At 40.9% G+C, this 21384-nt stretch overlaps 1 protein-coding gene across 1 annotated transcript; it reads left to right on the top strand.

Annotated features, from left to right (window-relative positions):
• The first annotated feature begins 6740 nt into the window (after positions 1-6740).
• On the top strand, positions 6741-17510 carry CSTA (cystatin A). The gene is made up of 3 exons (XM_060149315.1): positions 6741-6896; positions 13770-13871; positions 17304-17510. The coding sequence occupies exons 1-3, from the start codon at positions 6831-6833 to the stop codon at positions 17430-17432; spliced, it is 297 nt and encodes a 98-aa protein (XP_060005298.1). The 5' UTR covers positions 6741-6830; the 3' UTR covers positions 17433-17510.
• The last annotated feature ends 3874 nt before the right edge of the window (positions 17511-21384 follow it).

Below are 21384 nucleotides of genomic sequence, written 5' to 3'. Positions count from 1 at the left end.
TGCAAACATCCACTGGAAGAGGCCACTGGCCCGTGAACTCCCCTTTCCCTCCACTGAGGCCTCCTCACCTTCTTCCTTCCTCTTCCTCTCACTGTCACAGCCCCTCCTGCAGGCCTGGCCCTGCTTAGATGTTAGTGACAGGACTGATGTGGGCTCCCTCAGTCCCAGCATCTTCCAACCCCTCCTCAGACGCTGGCTCTATTATTTTAGAGATTTTCTATTTCTTCATGATTTACTCTTAGAAGATTGTATGATTCTAAGAATTTGTCCATTTCTTCTAGGTTGTCCAATTTGTTGCCATATGGCTGTTCATAATATTTTCTTATAATCTTTTGTATTTCTGTGGCAGCCATTGTAATTTATCCGCTTTCATTTCTGATATTATTTACCTGAACCTTTTCTCCTTTTTTTTTTTTAGTGAGTCTAGCTAAAGGTTTGTCAATCTTGTTTATCTTTTCAGAGAACGAGCTCTTAGTTTCATTGATCTTCTCTGTTGTCTTTTTAGTCTCTACTTCATTTATTTCCACTCTGATCTTTATTATTTCCTTCTCCTGACTTTGGGCTTCATTTGTTCTTTTTCTAGTTACTTTAGGTGTAAGGTTAGATTGTTCAGTGAGATTTTTCTTGTTTCTTGAGATAGGCCTTTATTGCTATAAACTTCCCTCTTAGTACTGCTTTTGGTACATCCCATAGATTTTGGTTTTCATTTGTCTTCAGGTATTTTTTTATTTCTCCTTTGATTTCTTCATTGACCCAATAGTTGTGGTTTTTTCCAGCTTTCTTCTTGTAGTTGATTTCTAGTTTCATACTGTTGTGGTCAAAAAGATGCTTGATATGATTTTAATCTTCTTAAATATGTTGAGATTTGTTTTGTGTCCCAATATACAGTCTATCCTTCAGAATGTTCCGTATGCCCTTGAGAAGAATGTGTGTATTCTGCTGCATTTGGATGGAATGTTATGTAAAAATCTATTAAGTCCTTCTGGTCTAATGTTTCATTTCAGGTCACTATTTCTTTTTTGACTTTCTGTCTGGATGACTTATCCATTGATGTAAGTGATGTGTTAAAGTCCCTACTATTATTGTTCTGCTGTCAATTTCTCCCATTAAGTCTGTTAATTCTGCTTTATATATTTTGTGCTCCTATGTTCAGTGTATGTGTATTAATAACTGTTATGTCTTCTTGATGAATTGTCCCCTTTATCATTATATAAGGTCCATCTTTGTCTCCTGTTACATTTTTTACCTTGAAGTCTATTTTATCTGATGAGATATGGCTACAACTGCTTTCTTTTGGCTTCCAGTTGCTTGGAGTATCATCTTCTACTCCTTCGTTTTGAGTCTATGTTTGTTTTTAGAGCTGAGATGATTCTCCTGGAGGCAACATATAGTTGGGTCTTGTTTTTTTAATCCACACAGCCACTCTGTCTCTTTTGGTTATTGAATTCAATCCATTTATATTTAGGATGTTTATTGATAAATGAGGACTTAGTACTGCCATTTAATCTTTTGTTGTCTGGTTGTTCTATATCTATATCTATATCTATATCTATATCTCCATTATTTCTTTTTCCTTATGTTTCTGTCTGCCACTTGGTTGGTGGTTTTCTATGATTTTTTTTCTCTGTTTCTCCTTTTTTTATGTTTTGCATCTCTATTCTAGATTTATGTTGTGTGGTTACCATGAGGTTTATATAAAACAGCTCATAGATAAAATAGTCCTTTTTCTGTGATAGCATCTTATCTTCATTTGCCTATACGAGTTTTGTCCTTTTCCCTTTTTATTATTATTATTTGTTATTGTTGTCTCTATCCCTTTTAAGGTTGTGATTTTGTTACCAAGTTGAAGTAGCTATAGTTATTTTTATTGATTTTCCCCCTTTAACCTGTGTACTCTAATTAAGTGTTTAACAACCTATTCTGGATTGATGTGGTGATGTCACGCTCTCCTGGGCCAGGCCAAGCCACACCAGACAAAGGACAGACGTTCATGGCAAATGGGCCACTCTTCTCGTTCTGTCCGTGGGGCCCCTTGCCTCTCCTCCCTGCCCATTGGTGGTGTGTGGAAGGCAGGGGTGCAGCATCCAGCTGGCAGTGCTGGAGTCCTCTGATGCAGGAGACACTGTTGCTTCAACTCCTCCCCGTGGTGGGGAGGGCCATCCTGCCGCTGCACTGCACTCCCATCAGTCAGCATGTGAACATGTCTCACCTGGCCCCCTGTGGTGCCCATGGAGCACTCCAGGTCTCCCCTCAGGTGCCCGAGGCTAAGCGATGAGTCGTTTCCCTTTCCCAGCTAGCCCCTCGGGTCTCCACTGCAGTGCTGTGTCCTGTGAGCAGCTCTCTTGGGGGGTGGAGACAGAAAGGGAGGCACACCTGTCCCCCTTGCAGGGCCAGGTGCTGCCTCCTCATGGTCATCCCCACTCCATGGGGGCAGAGGGGACTGGTAAGTGATCACCAGAGAGGTCGCCAAAGAATATGGGGCTGGGTGTGGTGGGAGAAACTCCTAGAGATCTGAGTCCACGCTGCTATGTCCCATCATCTCTGCATAGTGAGGCAAATACTGGTTTACCAAACCTTTGCTTTTCCATCTCCGGGTGAGTGACCTTCCTCCCCTTTGAAGTCCCAAACCACTACCCTCCACACCCTCTTTGGTCTTTAGGAGCCAAAGGTGTTTTTCAGAGGAGGGCTTTGGCCATTTTGGCAAGTGACTCGGTTCTCCCAGCAGGGTTTCTCCTGTGGAAGCATGTGTAGGGGAGCAGAATTTGCCACCCTCACCTATGTCTCTTTGGCATATTGTTTGAAGCTGGTTATTTCTTGAGTTGTGGAAAGGGCTCTGGAAACCAAATAGGAGTTGCCCTTTCATAAGGAAATTCTCCATTTGTAAGCGTGACTCCCTCTCAGGACCTGGAAGAGGAGGATCACCCATTCTCTAAAAAATCTTATTGAGGACAAGGACGGCCAGAGAGAGGAAGGCACGGACTTAAATGTGCATCACAATCACGCTTGTCCACTGTGTTTTCCCTGATCACCTCCCCAAATGGACTCTCTCCACCCTTGACATCCTCGTTTGTCTTTAGCTGAGAATGGTATTGAAGATGAGGGCTTCAGCCACTTTGACGAGTGAGTCAGTTTTCCTGGGACTCTCTCACGTGTTATTCAACTTTGACTTTCTCCTGTTCATCTGCTGTCTTGTGTCAATTTAATTCTTAGATCAGCCAGAAGAACCTAGAAAAGCAGAGGAAAAGCTCTTCCTCCCCGACAACACTATCGATACACTTGTCACTATGAGATACACTTGTCAAAACCTATAGAATGGGGACTTCGCTGGTGGTGCAGTGGTTAAGAATCCGCCTGCAAATGCAGGGGACACGGGTTCGAGCCCTGGTCCGGGAAGATCCCACATGCTGCGGAGCAACTAAGCCCATGCGCCACAACTACTGAGCCTGCGCTCTAGAGCCCGTGAGCCACAACTACTGAAGCCTGTGTGCCTAGAGCCCGTGCTCCGCAACAAGAGAAGCTACTGCAATGAGAAGGCAGCACCGCACAACAAAGAGTAGCCCCCGCTCACCACAACTAGAGAAAAGCCTGCATGCAGCAACGAAGATTCAATGCAGCCAAAAATAAATAAATAATATTTTTAAAAAAATTTTTAAAAATAAAAACAAACCTATAGAATGTACAACACCAAGAATGAACCCTAGGGTAAACTCTGGACTCTGGGTGATCATGAGGTGTCCACGTAGGTTCATCCGTTGTGACCAAACGTTGCTCTGGTGCAGGATGTTCATAGGATAGTTGAAGAGTGCCAGGCTCTGAGCGCCTGGAGGGCGTGGGGCAGGCAGGGAGGAGCAGGGGACATAAGGGAACTCTCTGTCCTCTCTGTTCAATTTTGCTCTGAACCCTAATCTGCTCTAAAATATAATTCAGACTATTTGAATACAAACAAACAAGAAAAAAAAAACCCTATTCTGATATAGAGTTGTGATTTTCTGATTCTATTTACTACTTTACTCAAAGTTTTGTGTACTTTTGCCTTTTTGTTTCAGGTGGAAGAGTTCCTTTCAATATTTCTTGTAAGGCAGGTCTAATGGTGATGAACGCTCTTGGCTTTTGTTTGTCTAGGAAAGCCTTTATTTCTCCTTCATATCTGCGTATTCTTGGCTGACAGTTTTTATCTTTCAATATTTGAGTATATCATTCCATGCTCTCCTGTCAGGTAAAGTTTCTGCTGAGAAATCTGCTGATTGCCTAATGGCGGTTCCTTTGTAGGTTACCATCCTTCTTTCCCTGGCTACCTTTAAAATTCCATCTTCATCATTCAATTTTGACAGTTTGAATATAATGTGTCTTGGAGGAGGTCTTTTTGCACTGAGGTAATTAGATGTTCTTTTAGCTTAATGGACTTGTATCTATATATCCAGTTCCTTCCCCAGGCTTGGGAAGTTCGCAGCTATTATTTCCTTAAATAAACTTAAATAAACTCTCTGTTCCCTTTTCCCTCTCTTCTCCTTCTGGGATATCCATTATCCTAATACTGCCCTTCCTAATAGCGTCAAACAATTCTCAGAGAATTTCTTAATTCTCTCCCCATTTACCTGTATCATTTGTACATTTCTATCTTCCTGATCACTCTCTCTTCCATGTGGTCTGCTCTATTTCCAATGCTTTCTGATGCATTCTTCCTCTAATTTATTGAGTTCTTAAGCTCCAGAATTTGTTTGGTCCTTTTTAGAATTTCAATCTCTTTGGTAAAATACTCCTTCTGTTCATTAAATTTATTCCTGAGTTCATTGAACTGCCTTTCTGAGTTTTCTTGTAGCTCGTTGAGTTTCTTCATGACAGCTGTTTTGAATTCTCGATCAGTTAGGTTGCAATATTCCATGGCTTTCTGTTTGGTTTCTGGAGAATTGTCCATTTCTTTTTGGGATACCATCTTACCATGGTTTTTCACGGTGTTTGATGAGTTTTCCTCTGCCAGTGCATTTGAAGTGGCAAACACCTTTCTTCTTTAGGTAAAGCTTTTTTTTTTTTTTACTTGATTCTAAACAATTCACCAGATTAGTAATTAGGAGCCTTTCTTTTGTTTTTCAGTAGGTGGACATTTAACACATTTCTGGTTTCTCTTACCTGAGCTACCTCTCATTATATTGGGTTGGCCAAAAAGTTCGTTCGTCTTTTTCCAGAAACCTTATGGAAAAACCCAAACGAATTTTTTGGCCAACCCAATACTTGAGACTTGGCACTTTCCACTCTCACTGCCTCTGCCAAAGATGGCACCACGTACCCTCATTATAGCTGCTTGTGCCTCCAGGTTTTCTGGTGCCTTGCTGCTTCTGGTGTCACTGATGTCATTGGTGTCACCACCTGGACTCCAGGATGGCTGGCGCCTCCACCTTGTCTGGATTACGTGTGGCCAGAGCTGAGCCAAAATCTTAAGATGACTTGTGGCCTCTTGAGTGAGCATCATGTCATCCACATTTGCTATTTTTCTCAATACATAGATAAAGGCATTCCAGGGACTTCCCTGGTGGCACAGTGGTTAAGAATCCACTGGCCAATGCAGGGAACACTCTTATATTGGAAACTCTTTTGTTCCTTTTGAACATTTTTATCATGTGTACGTGTTACACATTCCAAAAATTGAATAAAATAATACAAATAAATATGCACACAAAACAAGTTTTACTTCTAGATAATTTGCCTGCAAAAGCCCTCACACATGTATAAAAGGAAAAACAATGCCTCTTGTTTATAAGGGTAAAAAACTGGAAACAACCAAAGTCTTCATCAGTAGGGGAATAAGTATGTAAAATATGGAATAGTATATAGCACTTAGAGGGAATGGATAAACGGTAGATAGATAAATAGATAGAGATAAGTAGATAGATAAATAGATCTATCATAGAATAACACTTAAAGGAAATGAACTAGATTGATCTCTCTGTGTATCAACACGGAATGACTGAAAAATATATTAAGTAGAAAAAAAGCATAATATAGAGTATATGTTTAGCATAAAATTTAAGTAGATTTTTAAAAACACACTAAATAAAAGTATAAAAAATGGGCTAGAAGGATACCAAACTCACAATGTAGCTTACAAGTGTGGAGAGCAAGATTGGGGGTTGGGGAGTGGGGAACTTGTGATATCAATAGTTTATTTCTTGAAAACAACTACCAAAAAAGAAAAGGAAACAGATATGACCAAATGTTAAAAGTTTTCATTTTGGATGATAGGAATATAGGTATTTATTGTTTTATCCTTTGTGTTTTTCTGTATTTTAAACAGTTCTAGAAATGTAAATAAAAGTAAAATACAAACATCCAGCCAAGATTCTCCAGATAGATCTTTACTTTCTTTATAAAGTCAAGTCCACTTTAAAAAATCAGCCTTGACATTATTAAAAAAATATTCCTTTAAAAAATAAAGTTTTTGTTAGAAGTTAAACATTGGGAAACTCTCTGGTTGGGGTTTCAGATTTCATACTTCAGATGCAACAGGATGGAACCAAGGGCAAAGAGAATGCAGGCAAGTTTGACTCTTGTTCCAGCACTACGCCTTGTATATACCCACTTGTTCCTCCACAGCCCCTCCTTCTTGCCAGCTCCTGTTAGCATATTCTGCTGAGGAAGCAAGAAGACTTACTTCAAGACATACTCCCTTTGTCCCTTCAAGATGTACTTTCCCTTTGCCTTTTGTTCTTTGAGGAAAATAAAACCTTCTACAGGTGGAGCTTGTGAACAACACCTTCTTTAAAAACCAGAGCCTCCACCCTTACCTGACCACTTCAGCGCCAGCATCCTGCCCAGAAAAGACGCAGTTAGCCAAAATGATATCTGGAGGCTTAACTGAAGCCAAACCTGCCACTCCAGAAATCCAGGAGATCGCTAACACGGTGAGTGGATGCAGCCCATGAAAAGGTTTGATCCCAAATCTTGGTTTAGGTTGGCCCTGTGTTAAATGTGTGGGTGAACATCAAAACCAGAATATGGGGAAATGTGTGGTTTTGTTCAGGTTTCCTTACAACTGAAAAGTTTTTCAGATGAAACCTCTGATAATTCTAAATGTAAGAGTGATATTGAGCAAGTCATATCTCTTCTCTGAGCCTCAGGTTCCCCATTTGTAAAAGAAGAATTTTTATTGGATCATCTCTAAGGCTCTTACAATGTATGGTTCTAGGATTACTAATTCAGTTTCTAATGAAACTTTTCTATTCTCACCAAGTGGAGCCAACATGTAATTAAAGTCTGAGGTTGTTAACAATTGATGAACTAGGGACTTCCCTGGTGGCACAGTGGTTAGGAATCCGCCTGCCAATGAAGGGGACACAGGTGTGAGCCCTGGTCCAGGAAGATCCCACATGCCTTAGAGCAACTAAGCCTGTGCGCCACAACTACTGAGCCTGCGTGCCACAACTACTGAAGCCCGCGCGCCTAGAGCCTGTGGTCTGCAACAAGAGAAGCCACCACAATAAGAAGCCTGCGCACCACAACGAAGAGTAGCCCCCGCTCGGCGCAACTAGAGAAAGCCTGTGCACAGCAATGAAGACCCAATGCAGCCATAAATAAATTAATTAATTAAGAAAAAAAAAAGAAACTGCTTATGGTTTTAAAAAAAATAATTGATGAACTAGACGTCAAATGCACTACAGGAAAAATAATTTTAATAGATTGAATGAAGAGCAATATCATAAAGATGATCCACTTACAGACTTCCTACAAATCTGACTCAATGGACAATGTTTTAGTATTTGGAAGATGATTAAACTAGTAGAGAAGTGGCATAGTCTATGGTGATTCCAAAATTCATTATGGTGAAAATAGAATTCAGTGTGTTTAGCAGGTTAATACATTTTTCTAAGTGTTGTCTGGTTAGCCATTACCTATATAATAAACATTTATTGTATTGCATATTTTATGAAAAGAAAAAGTATATAAATTTCTATTTTAGGTTTATAAATTGTCGCCCTATTTTCTTGTATCATTCCTTCTTGCTTTTTCTCGCTGAAACTTCATTCTATGATACTGTTTGGCAAAGATTAGCTTGTTGTGTAAGTGGAAGAGATGGGATTCTCTATGTTAAGACACTGAGAAGCTCTCTAAGAGAGCAGATGCCTGAAATTCTACCACTCATTCTGTGGGGCTAAGTATTTCCCTTTCAAGAGTTCTTTTAAAAAAGTAGTTACTTTACAATAATGTGAATAAATATATGTGAAAGAATATTAGATCAAAAGTTTCAATTAGACACCAAGATACAAGGTGTCTTAGAAAATGCACATTCCAAAGGATATGGTAATCCAGATGCAAGTTTTCAAAGGAAATAGTTAATAATAAATTAGATGATTCACCCATGTTAAGAGTAAAAAAAAAAAAAGTAAATACCTTGTCACTTTTTCTTTCTTGAAGAAGGTAATATTAAGTTATTAATGCCTTCATTCAAATCCCTGTATTGTCAGTGTTTTCAAACTTGAATGTGCACACAGGTCACCTGGAGGTCTTGTTAAAAGACCAGATTTTGGGGCTTCCCTGGTGGCGCAGTGGTTGAGAGTCCACCTGCCGATGCAGGGGACACGGGTTCGTGTCCCGGTCTGGGAAGATCCCATATGCCGCGGAGCGGCTGGGCCCGTGAGCCATGGCCGCAGAGCCTGCGCGTCCGGAGCCTGTGCTCCGCAACAGGAGAGGACCGCATACCACAATAAAAAAAAAAAAAGACCAGATTTTGACTCAGTAGGTCTGGGGTGGACCTGAGTTTCTGCATTTCTAACCAGCTCTGGTGATGCCCAGGCTGTCCGTGACCTCACTTGCCTGCAGTACTACAGATACAGGGTATTCTGAGAGGCCTATGGGAGATGGGCTTTCTAAAATCAGAGGGTGGGCAAAGAATCTCAATTTCATCTGTGAAATGAAAATAACACCTCTTGCCCTTCGACCTCAGAGCCGTAAGGACTAATGAGAGCACCTGCATAAAAATGACTTGGAGGGAATTCCCTGGTGGTCCAGTGGTTAGGACTCTGAGCTCCCAGTGCAGGGGGCATGGGTTTAATCCCTGGTCAGGAACTAAGATCCCGCAGGCCGTGACTTGGAAACGAGAAAGCAATGTGCATAGGTGAGGCATTACAATTGTTTACTTCAGATTTTTGCCTGAAGGAGGGGAAGGTCATCCCATAGAGAGGGGAAAGCATCAGAAAAATGATGACTGCAGGTTCAAGGAATTTGACATCAGAATGAAAGAGAGAGGTTGGATCAGTTCAGAAAGAGAAGAAAATCAAACAAAAGGCTTGGGGTTGAGAAGACTTGAACATTTTTGGAGGCAGAAGAAAGGAGTTTCTCCATTCTGAAGATAACAGAGACTGGAAGGCAATGCTGGTATCAGGTACTAAAGGCTGTTAGTAGTACTTGGGTCCAGAGTACATGTGGAAAAAACCCCCTCTTCCAAAGATTCTCTATGCCCCTCTTCTTTCCTTTTTCCTATTTGGGGAGACAAGTTGTCACAAAGGAAAACAAGCCTGGTTTCTTCATTCAGAAAACATTGATTTGGGAATTAGCTGGAGGTGCAATGGTTAGGACTCTGCTCTCACTGCTGAAGACCCAGGTTCAGTCCCTAGTCTGGGAACTACTAAGACTCTACAAGCCGCACAGTGTGGCCAAAATAAAAAGAAAAAAAAGAAAGAAAGAAAACACTGATTATGTACACAGTACTGTGTGAATTGCTATAGGGAGAGAAGGGACATAAAAAATGTCCCTACCCTCAGAGAAATTTATAAAATAGATTGGAGAAAAGGGATACACACAAGGAAATAAAGAGCCAAACATGGCCCCATCCATAAAAAGCCATAATTAAGGAGCAAATGAATGGCCCACTGGCAAAAGCCTCCGGATAAATATGGCTGATCCATTATCTTATGCCATATGTAAAAAACCATTGGATGAGAATTCTGAGTATGTTGATGTGCAGGAAGGAAATGTTATTTCAATAATTATTTTTAGAAATAAGGGCTATTATTACACATGCACAGATGCATACACACAAAACATACACACACACACACCCCTAAGTCAAACGTGACTGCTGAATACCATTCCTGGCATACACACAGATCATGATTTTTGTCTGCCAGGACACCACACAAACACCCCATCTGCATACCATTATGGACACATCCAGGAGCTTAGCATGTCATGGCTCTTACCCACAAATCTGTGTTCTCCTCTCTGACTACAGCCCGCTCATCAGTCACCTCTTCCATTGTCCCCACGTCCAGAGAACCTGCCATTCATCCACACCAGAATCCTTCAGACACTCACCTCCCATCTTCATCAGAGCATGCCTAGGCCCATTCTATCACTCATCCAGCTGGATCACATGATGGGTGGTTTCATACTCTCCTCTACCCCTGATTTCCATGGCTTCGTGAGCTCTGGCATTCCAGTCCTTAATTAGAGGTCACTGCCACAACTTCCTCCTCAGCTTCTACTCCAGGTTCAGAGAACTTTGCTCAAGGAAGATGTAAAAACACAGAAAACTCACCCATTACAAATCTACAGATTCATGCCAGTGAACAACCACAGCAGGACCCTAGGGCTGCCAGGACATCCTTTCAGTCATATCCTGTTGATCCTTTTCTAGAAACCCCACAGAGGTGGATCTGGACCTTCTCTCTCCTCAGTTTCTCAATCCGTCCCATCCCCATGGCCCAACCAGATGGCGTCTCAGTTCTTTCTCTTAAAAGATTGCAGCTGGGCTTCTCTGGTGGTGCAGTGGTTGAGAGTCCGCCTGCCGATGGAGGGGACGCGGGTTCATGCCCCGGTCCGGGAAGATCCCACATGCCACGGAGCGGCTGGGCCCGTGAGCCATGGCCGCTGAGCCTGCGCGTCCGGAGCCTGTGCTCCGCAATGGGAGAGGCCACAACAGTGAGAGGCCCGTGTACCGCAAAAAAAAAAAAAAAAAAAAGATTGCAGCTATCTTGTTTGAGAATGCCCTGAATTACTTATCCCCTGCTGATCTCATTCCTCTCTCCAATCTAAGACTTTGAACTCCTTAAGCCAGGTGCCATCATTTCTTGTATGCTGGGTGCCTTGCCCCATACTTCCCCTGCCCTCAAAACATAGGTGACAAATGTCCACACATCACCTCTCACCAACCCTACTGTACTCTCATGTTGCTACCCAAACTCTCCTTTGTTACTCTCTAAAACTTCCCAAATATGACCTATCCATGCTGCCACCATTATCTTTCTATGCATTTTTTCCTAAATTATGCATAGTCCAAGTGTTTCTGCAGAATGATTACAGGTAGCCTGGGTCTTGGGTTCAGTGTGGCTTAAATCATCAGATCCTGGAGAACAAGCAGCTTACCAAGATTCATGCTCTGCAGCAACAAGAAATGCTTGAACAGCTCTGGGGTAACTGCATTTTACCAGGCGCTCCTCCCTGGAACCATCCTTCCCCTGGTTGGGACCCAAGTAACAAACCTACACTGTTCCCTTCAACACCTCAACCACCACCATGCATGGCAGGCGGAGGAAGGTGAATGCCAACTGTGTTCAGCTCAAGGTCTGTCTGTTTACCACCAGACTCCGGACCACCATTCCCAGGTGTGCTTCACCCTCCTAGCACCCGTCCTGGGGGGTCTTTCAACAACAACATGCCTTCTGAATGAGGTTTCACTGATCAGCTCCTTCCAACTCTGCCCCTTTTCCTCCTCCTCACCTGAAATCTCATCATCCCAGGTTCATAGCCTCCAACAATAGAGCAACACAAATCTGTTTTACTGGAAAGGGGGAGCAGGGCTACGGGTTATAAGTACAGTGAACCTGCAATCAAGGCACACAGTCTGATAGGTGCCAGAGCACTTACAGAAACAAACCAGGACATTTGAAATCAACTCTCTGATGGAAAATTCTGGACTTGTGGACTGCATAGCTACAATGGAAAGGTTACAGATTTGGATGTGTTTCTAGGACAGATAGAAATAAAAATGTCTGATACATAGTTTAAAAAAAAAGATAAATCAGATACTCACTATTCAAGGCATTTAAAACGCCAAATAACTATAATCAGTAATTTTTCAGCCATTAGCAGTCATGTTCTCCTCACAGCCTTAGGTTCCTCATCTGCAAAATGAGGCTTAAATAGATAATTTGGGGTTTTGTGTAGAGATTAACCCTTCCCAGCTCAGCTCCTAACTTGACTGGTACCCAGTGGCTCAAAAGGCTCAAAAGGATTAGGTAGGGGGGAGCAATAAGACAATGAACTCTTCTCTTACTCATTCTCTCTGCATGCTTGTCCACTTTTCTCTTCTTTCTCCTGTGCCCTACCTCTTCCCATTTCTTTCTTTCTTTTTTTTCTTCACTATTTGTTTCCTTCCTTTCTCCACTTTTTAACCTCACTTTCCATCTCAAGAAAGCAATCACATTCCTCCCATCTATTCTGAATGTTACAGGAGAAATGGGTAGTGGTCCGAGAAGTGTTTGCCCTTCAAAAATGGTCTGAGAACTCAAAGAGTTTGCAAATGTCTAGATCTTTGAAAGCAATCTGGTACCCAAGCCGAGGCACAAACAGAAAAGGTTTCAAAATGCTTGCCCACTGATGGGAAGGACTGTGTGGCCTTGGGAGAACCCTAGATGCACTGGAGGCCTGACTAAAGCTGTATACGCACATAAAATTTTATGGGCTGCGGCTTCACTGGTGGCGCAGTGTTAAGAATCCACTTGCCAATGCAGGGGACACGGGTTCGAGCCCTGGGCCGGGAAGATCCCACATGCCGCGGAGCAGCTGGGCCCATGAGCCACAACTACTGAGCCTGCACGTCTGGAGCCTGTGCTCCGCAATAAGAGAGGCTGCGATAGTGAGAGGCCCGTGCACCGCGATGAAGAGTGGCCCCCGCTTGCCACAACTAGAGAAAGCCTTCGCACAGAAACGAAGACCCAATACAGCAAAAATAAATAACTAAGTTAATAAACTCCTACCCCCAACATCTTCTAAAAAAAAAAAAAAAAGATGTCTACGCCCTAATCCCTGAATCCCTTAAATATGTTACCTTGCACGGCAAAGGAACTTGTGGGTGTGATTAAAGTAAGGGTCTTGAGATATGCTATACTATTTTTGCAACTTTAAGTCTGAAATTATTTCAAAATAAAAAAAAATTTGTAATGAAACAGTAATTACGGTCTCCCATTTTTATTAATCAAAGACATGTTTACCTATTTGTAAATACATATTTAACAGATGTGTAAATCACATAAATGGAGTTCGATATAGCCTTGGTAATTTGTTTCCTCTTGTCAACAAAAAATCAGTTGATTTAAGAAAGAAATGGGAAATTTTTTCGAGCCAAATTATGGATTATAACCCAGGAAGAACAACATCTCAGAAAGCTCTGAGAACTGTTCCACCCATTAGAAGTCAAGGCACAGGTACATAAGTTTTTCGAGATGGAGGGTTGTACATCAAATGATGTATAGTTGACAGTTTATTTAATCCAGATCTAAGCAGCATGGTGGTGGGTCATGTGATTCCTTACAAGATAGAGGAGGGATGTTATCTTTTAAGGAATTGTCTTGTCGATGCTAGGAGCATGTTAAACCATGTTTATGGTTGAGCAGGTATTCCTGCTGATGGGAGTGGTTTGGTCGATGCATAATGCAGATACAAAATGCAAAGTGGGGGGAGAGGGGAGGCCAAAGGGCAGAGAGATTTTGTTGTTGTTGTTTAAATTTCTCTTGTCTTGCCATAAAAATATGACTTTTATTTCATACTCTTTTCTTAAGGTTAAACCACAGCTTGAAGAAAAAACAAATGAGACTTATGAAGAATTCGAAGCTGTGGAATATAAAACTCAAGTGGTTGCTGGAATTAATTACTACATTAAGGTTAGAGTTCAACATTCACTTTAGCACTAAAAGATGTTGTTGTATCTTTCACTTTATGCCATGCTCCCTGTCTCCCCTACCTTATAATTTGTTCTTTCTCCTTGTCCTAAATCAAGATGCCTACCTAGCATGGTGCTGCCCAAGTGGTAAACTCTCAAACTTGGCAGATGACGGTATATTTATATCACCTTTTTCTTGTGAATTTAGAAACCTTTCTTATATCAATTCTTAACTTAATTTCCAGAAAATGTATAGAAAAAGACTTCAGAATTCAGAGCATGATTAGCTTGCGGTCATGGCTCCTTCATGTGGGATCCTAGGATCCTGAAGATGTGGGACTGGACCAGATGCTATCTTGAAGCTTATTCCATCTCAAAGCTTTGTGATTCTATGTGTCTAAATTAAATGGGTTTAAGGAATGATTTGAATCATTAGCTGGGAAAATCATTTAAAACAACTTTTGCCCTTTAAATAAGAATTTTGATTAATATAATTTAAATATATTATTTTTGTAACTCAAATAACTAGTTTCAACTTGTGGCACTATAGGTGTAGTTTGAAGCAGTGGAGTATTAAAAGTCTTTTAAAAATTAATTTTATAGTTATATCAGAAAATTAAGTGATGCACTGATCCAGTTCTAAATGAAGAAAACTTTTGTGAAGTTATTGAGAGGGAACCAATCCAACAAATCAACCATGGATATGTGGAAGCCATTTTCAACCTTTTGTATTGAGAAGATGATAATTCTCATTTAGTAAATAATTACAACAGACATTCAAATGTATTTACTTAACCTTTACTAACCTACTTGACGAGGGCACAGTCTGGCTTATTTCTCTTTAACAAACAATTAACCACTTAAGATATAAAATTTTTTTAATGTTTTCAGCAAAAAAAATAAAAATGTGTTGTTAAGCAGCTCTGCATGAAAAACTTACAAGACTGGGTCATGTGAAAAGATCAGCCCAAATTGGGAGATTGGGATTGACATATATACACTAATATGTATAAAATAGATAACTAACAAGAACTGCTGTATAAAAAAATAAATAAAACAGAATTCACACACACATACACAAAAATCAGCCCAGTCCTACCACATCTGAGGTCCTGGTACATGCCAGGTGCTGGGGTGCTACACAGGGGTGAGATCCTGCCTCGTCCTCAGAAAGCAATGGTCTTGTTTCCTCCCTTCCTGCTTTCTTCACAGCTAGAAAAGAATGGTTTCTAGTTAAAAGTGGTTTTGTTCAAAGATAAGAAACATTCCATCAAAATTGGGATCATTATTTTAATAATTTATGATTAATCCAAGTACAAAAATTTCGCATGCTAACCAGCTCATACATTTCTTAAAAGGCCCATCAGAAAACTATCTTGGAAATTTCTTCCCTTAAGACCACAGTCCCCTTCCCTCCCTACCTTACCCTCCATCTGCTATCAAATTTCTCCTATGGGATTAAAGTCACTGACCACAGTTCCCTCCTTACTTCCTGGCCATCTAGCTGTTGACCTCTTTGATCTGAGACACTCACTCTCTGGATTTCAGATCTGGCTGGTGATGTGACCTCCTCTTGGTTTTCTCAAGTACCTGTCAAAAGGCAGGTGGTAAAATGGAAGGATTGTAGGCTTTGGTGTCAGACAGTCCTGGGTTTGAACACTTACTCGGCTTGTTTGACTGGTTAAAACCTGTGCGATCCACAGCCCCTCATCTTCTCTGAGCCTTAATTCCTTTAGCTTCACAACATGAATAATAATAACCTACTTTGCAGGGTGTTGTGTGGAATAAATGAACTAGAAATTTACTAAGCACTTATGGGGACTTCCCTGGTGGCCCAGTGGATAAAACTCCATGCTCCCATTTCAGGGGGCCCAGGTTTGATCCCTGGTTAGGGAACTAAAAGTTCACATGCCACAACTAAAGATCACACATGCTGCCACGAAGATCCAGTGTGCCACAACTAAGACCCGGCACAGCCAAATAAATAAATAAATTTTTTTTTTTAAAAGAAAAGAAGTTTACTAAGCACTCACAATGTGCCAGGCACTGTCCTAAGAGCTGGGCATGTATTATCTCATTTAATCCTCTCAACATGTCTATAAGTATGATCATTTCCTTCGTGTTGCTGATAAGAAAATTGCCCCCTGGGGAGGTGAACTAACTAACAAAGGTCACAATACTATAAGAGCACAGCCAGAATTTGAACCCAAGTAGTCTGATACTTACCTATTAGCTGTGCTGCCTCTAATAATGTATGCAAAAGCTGGTGCCCTGTTCCAAGCACAGAATAAATGTTTTTGAAATGTTACCCCATAGAGTGAAACTAACACAGATGTTGAAGTTTGGCTTTGTCACTTATTAGCTGAGAGATTTATGAAAAATTACTTAATCTCTCTTAATCTGCTCTGCATCTGTAAAATGGTCCTTGTTCCACCTTTCTTCTTGCCTGGAACAAAATGTAAATATAATCAAGTATATAAGATGGTCATCATAGTGTCTGACTCATGGTAAACATTTGATAAATGACATTTATTAAAATTAGTTTAGTTAGATTTATATATAAAGAATGAACTAGTGGTTACCTGTGGGGAGAGGGAATGTGGGAGGGGCAAGATAGGGGTAGGAGATTAAGAGGTACAAACTACTAAGTATAAAATAAATATGCTACAAGGATATATTGTACAGCACAGGGAAATAAAGCCATCCTTCTATAATAATTTTTTTAAATAAAATAAAATTAGGTTAGGAAGGGACACCAGAGCACAATAAATATTATTCAAAGACAAAACTTTTACTGTCTGAACCAAGAACAAAAGTGGGAATTCTTACCATAGTTTTCTAGGTCCCAGATTCATGCCCAGATTACCATTTCAATCTTCATACCAATGATTTCCCAGCAAGATCCCTTTACTTCAGAAGGGAAACTAGACTCTACACCCCTGGGTCCTGCTCAGTTTTACCTATGGGCATTTATAAAGCAGGTTCTAATATAGATATGGGAACCACACATCCCAAATTCTCTAGGGCAATTCCGATTTTCTTCTCCTTGCTCAAACTATGTGACAAATAAAGTATCCCAATTTGGGAGTCAGAAAATGGAAACATCAAAAAGACTGTCACTTGTTTTCTTGATCTGTGCATCTTTGAAAATGAAATGCAACTCTGGACTTTCATTTGTGCACAGAATATAGTAAACTATAAAATAAAATAAACCTAGGACCTATGTCTCTTGCCATGCCTTTAGCCTGCCCTTTCTCTCATAAAAGAAGATGGAAGGTTTATGTAAACTAAGGGTCTAAGAATGGTGGTCTAGGAATGCTATTCCAAAAGAGCTTATTGCAGCTAAATCTTTATAGGTCTGTAGATCTTTCATTTGACATGGATCTGTGTGAATGAATCTCCTTTTTCTTTTTTTCTTTTTTTTAACTTCCAGATACGAGTAGGTAATGATCGTTTTATTCACATAAAAGTATTCAAGAGCCTTCCTCAACAAAATCAGTCTTTGGCACTTACTGGCTACCAGGCTGACAAAAGCAAGGATGATGAGCTCATCGGCTTCTAGCGACATGTTCTGAAAGCAGTCGATTCTTTCCACTGTCTCCTGATTAATGGCCCCTGGTAATAAATGTAACTATCAATAAAGAAGTATTCCTTTTCAAATAAATTAATCTCTTCTACTAGCTCTCATCTGTTTTTTTTTTTTTTTAAGATGTTGTGGGGAGCTTCCCTGGTGGCACAGTGGTTGAGAGTCCGCCTGCCTATGGAGGGGACGCAGGTTCGTGCCCTGGTCCGGGAAGATCCCACATGCCGCAGAGCGGCTGGGCCCATGAGCCATGGCCGCTGAGCCTGCGCGTCCTGTGCTCCGCAATGGGAGAGGCCACAGTAGTGAGAGGCCCACGTACCGCAAAAAAAAAAAAAAAAAAAAGATGTTGGGGGTAGGAGTTTATTAATTAATTAATTTATTTTTGCTGTGTTGGGTCTTCATTTCTGTGTGAGGGCTTTCTCTAGTTGTGGCAAGCGGGGGCCACTCTTCATCGCGGTGCACGGGCCTCTCACTATCGCGGCCTCTCTTGTTGCGGAGCACAGGCTCCAGACGCACAGGCTCAGTAGTTGTGGTTCACGGGCCCAGTTGCTCCGCGGCATGTGGGATCCTCCCAGACCAGGGCTCGAACCCGTGTCCCCTGCATTAGCAGGCAGATTCTCAACCACTGCGCCACCAGGGAAGCCCTCTTGTCTATTTTATATAAGAGTAAAATTACTTTTTCTTTCTCAAAATCAATGCTATAGCTTGAGATTAGAAATTCCATACAAACTGATGTCAGTTGGAAATCTTAGAAAAATTACAGAGGCCTAATGCAACTAGCTAAAGGATAAAACCACTACCACTCCCACCATTGGCAGGCCAGATCTTGGGTTATCAGTGCCCTGGGGCTGCTGAGAATTCAACGCTCCACCTCTACCCTCACATTTTAAAATTAAATCAAGTATTTTATTAAGCATATTTATATTTTAAAACAATCTCAAACTTACAGATAAGTTGCCCCCCCAAAACTTTTTTCCTGGACATGTGAGAGTAAGTTATCTACAGTGATGTTCCATCACCAACAAATTTTGCATTTTGCACCTCCTACAAATAAGTACATTCTCCTGAAAAACTGAAATATAACCACTAAAATCAGGAAATTAACACTGAACCTGGAACCAAGCAAGACCCCATGGGGCTCCTGGGCACCAAAGCCTTTCTGTGTCCCCTGTTTCTTGTTTGTAGGAAATAGGCTTCATTCAGCCTCCATGACCTTCCCTGAGTTCCAAAGGGCAGGTTCAAACTATTGCTAATCTGGGAAGGGAGGGAGATGTGAAGACAGGGAGGAGGAGTCAAGAAACAATAGTGCAGGGATCCCCTGGTGGCACACTGGTTAAGAATCCACTTGCCAATGCAAGGGACACAGGTTTGTGCCCTGGTCTGGGAAGATCCCACATGCCGCGGAGCAACTAAGCCCGCGCGCCACAACTACTGAGCCTGTGCTCTAGAGCCTAAAAGCCACAACTACTGAGCCCGAGTGCCACAACTACTGAAGCCCGCGTGCCTAGAGCCCTTGCTCTGCAACAAGAGAAGCCACATCAAGGAGAAGCCCGTGCACTGCAACGAAGGGTAGCCCCAGCTCACCACAACTAGAGAGAGCCTGTGCGCAAAAACAAAGACCCAACGCAGCCAAAAGTATTAACTAATTAATTAATTTTTTAAAAAGAAACAATAGTGCAGCCTTTGGGCAGGGTCCTGGTTCCTCCTCAAGGGATATACATAACAATATCTTTGAGCTCTTCTGCAGAACTAAAACCCACACCAGACTGAAGACGTTAATTACTTGGTGAAGCATTCTTCCTCCAGAGAGAAGGTCACAGTTCAATACCACCTGATGCCAGATGATCTCTAGATTGAAGGAATGCAGGTCCTGCAGGCACCCTGATCCTTATCAGCAACCCCACCCCTTGACTATAAGACTCCTCACAAACCCCCTGGGTTGGGCTACACAGTTTTGAAGTCATTAGCCCACTGTGGGCCCCTTTGCCTGGCAAGGCAATAAAGCTATTCTGTTCTACTTCATCCAAAACTCTGTCTATGAGATTCAATTTGGTGCTGGTGCATAGAGGCCGGGTTTCGGCATCAAAACATTTGTTAACATCTAATCTTCCAGACAACATTCAAATTTCCCCAGTTACCACAAAAATGTCCTTTATTGCAAAAAGATCCAGTCCAAAACTTTGTGTTCCATTTAATTGCCATTTTTCTCTTTCTTATTTAACACTTTTATTGAGATATAATTTATATACCATAAAATTCACCCAAAGTATACAATTCAGTGGTTTTTAGTATATTCAAAAATATGTGAAACCATTACCACAGCAAATTTTTGAACTTTTTTTAAAAAGATTTTTGTTTTTGATGTGGACCATTTTTTAAAAGTCTCTATTGAATTTGTTACAATATTGCTTCTGTTTTGTGTTTTTTTTTTTTTGGCCACAATGCATGTGGCATCTTAGCTACCTGACCAGAGGTTGAACCCGCACCCCCTGCATTGGAAGGCGAAGTCTTAACCACTGGACCACCAAGGAAGTCCCACGAATTTTAGAACATTTTCATCACCTCAAAAAGAAACTCCATGAACTGTCAGCCCCCACACCCCCACTCCTAAGCAAACAACTAATGTACTTACTTTCTGTCTCTATGGATTTGCCTATTCTAGACATTTCATTTATATGGAATCATATTATATATGATCTTTTGTAATGGGCTTCCTTCACTTAATAAATATTTTCAAGGTTCATCCATGTTGCTGCATATACCAATATTTTATTCCATTTTATAGCCAAATAATACTCCATTTTATGGACATATTACATTTTGTTTATTCATTCATCAGTTGATGGATATTTGAGTTGCTTTCACCTTTTGACTATTATGAACAATGCTGCTATAAACATTTGTGTAGATGTTTTTGTGTATACAAATGTTTTCTTTTCTCTTGGGTATATACCTAAGAGTAAAATTGGTGGTTCATAAGGTAACTCCATGTTTAAATGTTCAAAGAACTTACAAACTGTTTTCCAAAGCAGCTGCCTTATTTTACATTCCCACCAGCAGTATATGAGGGTTTGGATTTCTCCAACTTCCTCATTAACACTTGTTATTACCTGACTTTTTGAGTCTAGCCATCTTAGTGAGTGTGAAGTGGTATCTTACCATGGTGTTTATTTGCATTTCCCTGATGACTAATGACGTCAAGCATCTTTTCATGAGCTTATCATCCATTTGCAGACCTTCCTTGGAGAAATGGCTATTCAGATCCTTTGTCTATTTTTAAATTGGGTTATTTGTCTTTTTATTATTGAGTTGTAGTTTTTGCATATTCTGGATACAGGTAACTTATCAGATATATGATTTGCAAATATTTTCTCCCATTTTGTGGTTGTCTTTGCACTTCTTGAGAGTGTTCTTTTTTAAAAATTAATTAATTAATTAATTTTTGGCTGTGTTGGGTCTTTGTTGCTGCACGCGGGCTTTCTCTAGTTGCCGTGAGCAGAGGCTACTCTTCATTGCAGTGCACAGGCTTCTCATTGCAGTGGCTTCTCTTTGTTGTGGAGCACAGGCTCTAGGCGCACGGGCTTCAGTAGTTATGGCACACGGGCTTAGTTGCTCCATGGCATGTGGGATCTTCCCAGACCAGGGCTCTAACCAGGGCCCCTGCATTGGCAAGCGGATTTTTAACCACTGCGTCACCAGAGAAGTCCCCAACAGTGTTCTTTAAAACACAAAAGATTTTAATTTTAATGAAATCCAAATTATCTGTTTTTTCTTTTGTTGCTCTTGCATTTGGTGTCAGATCTAAGCATTCTTTGCCAAACTCAAGCTCATGATAATTTACTCCTGTTTTCTTCTAAGAGTTGTGTTGTTTTAGCTTTTACATTTAGGTTTTTGATAACTTTTGAGTTAATTCTGTAAGTAGTATGAGGTA

The sequence above is a fragment of the Lagenorhynchus albirostris genome, chromosome 5, assembly GCF_949774975.1.
Source record: "Lagenorhynchus albirostris chromosome 5, mLagAlb1.1, whole genome shotgun sequence".
NCBI lineage: Eukaryota > Metazoa > Chordata > Mammalia > Artiodactyla > Delphinidae > Lagenorhynchus > Lagenorhynchus albirostris.
The sequence above is the reverse complement of the archived record's forward strand: the minus strand, read 5'-3'. Positions and strand labels throughout refer to the sequence as shown.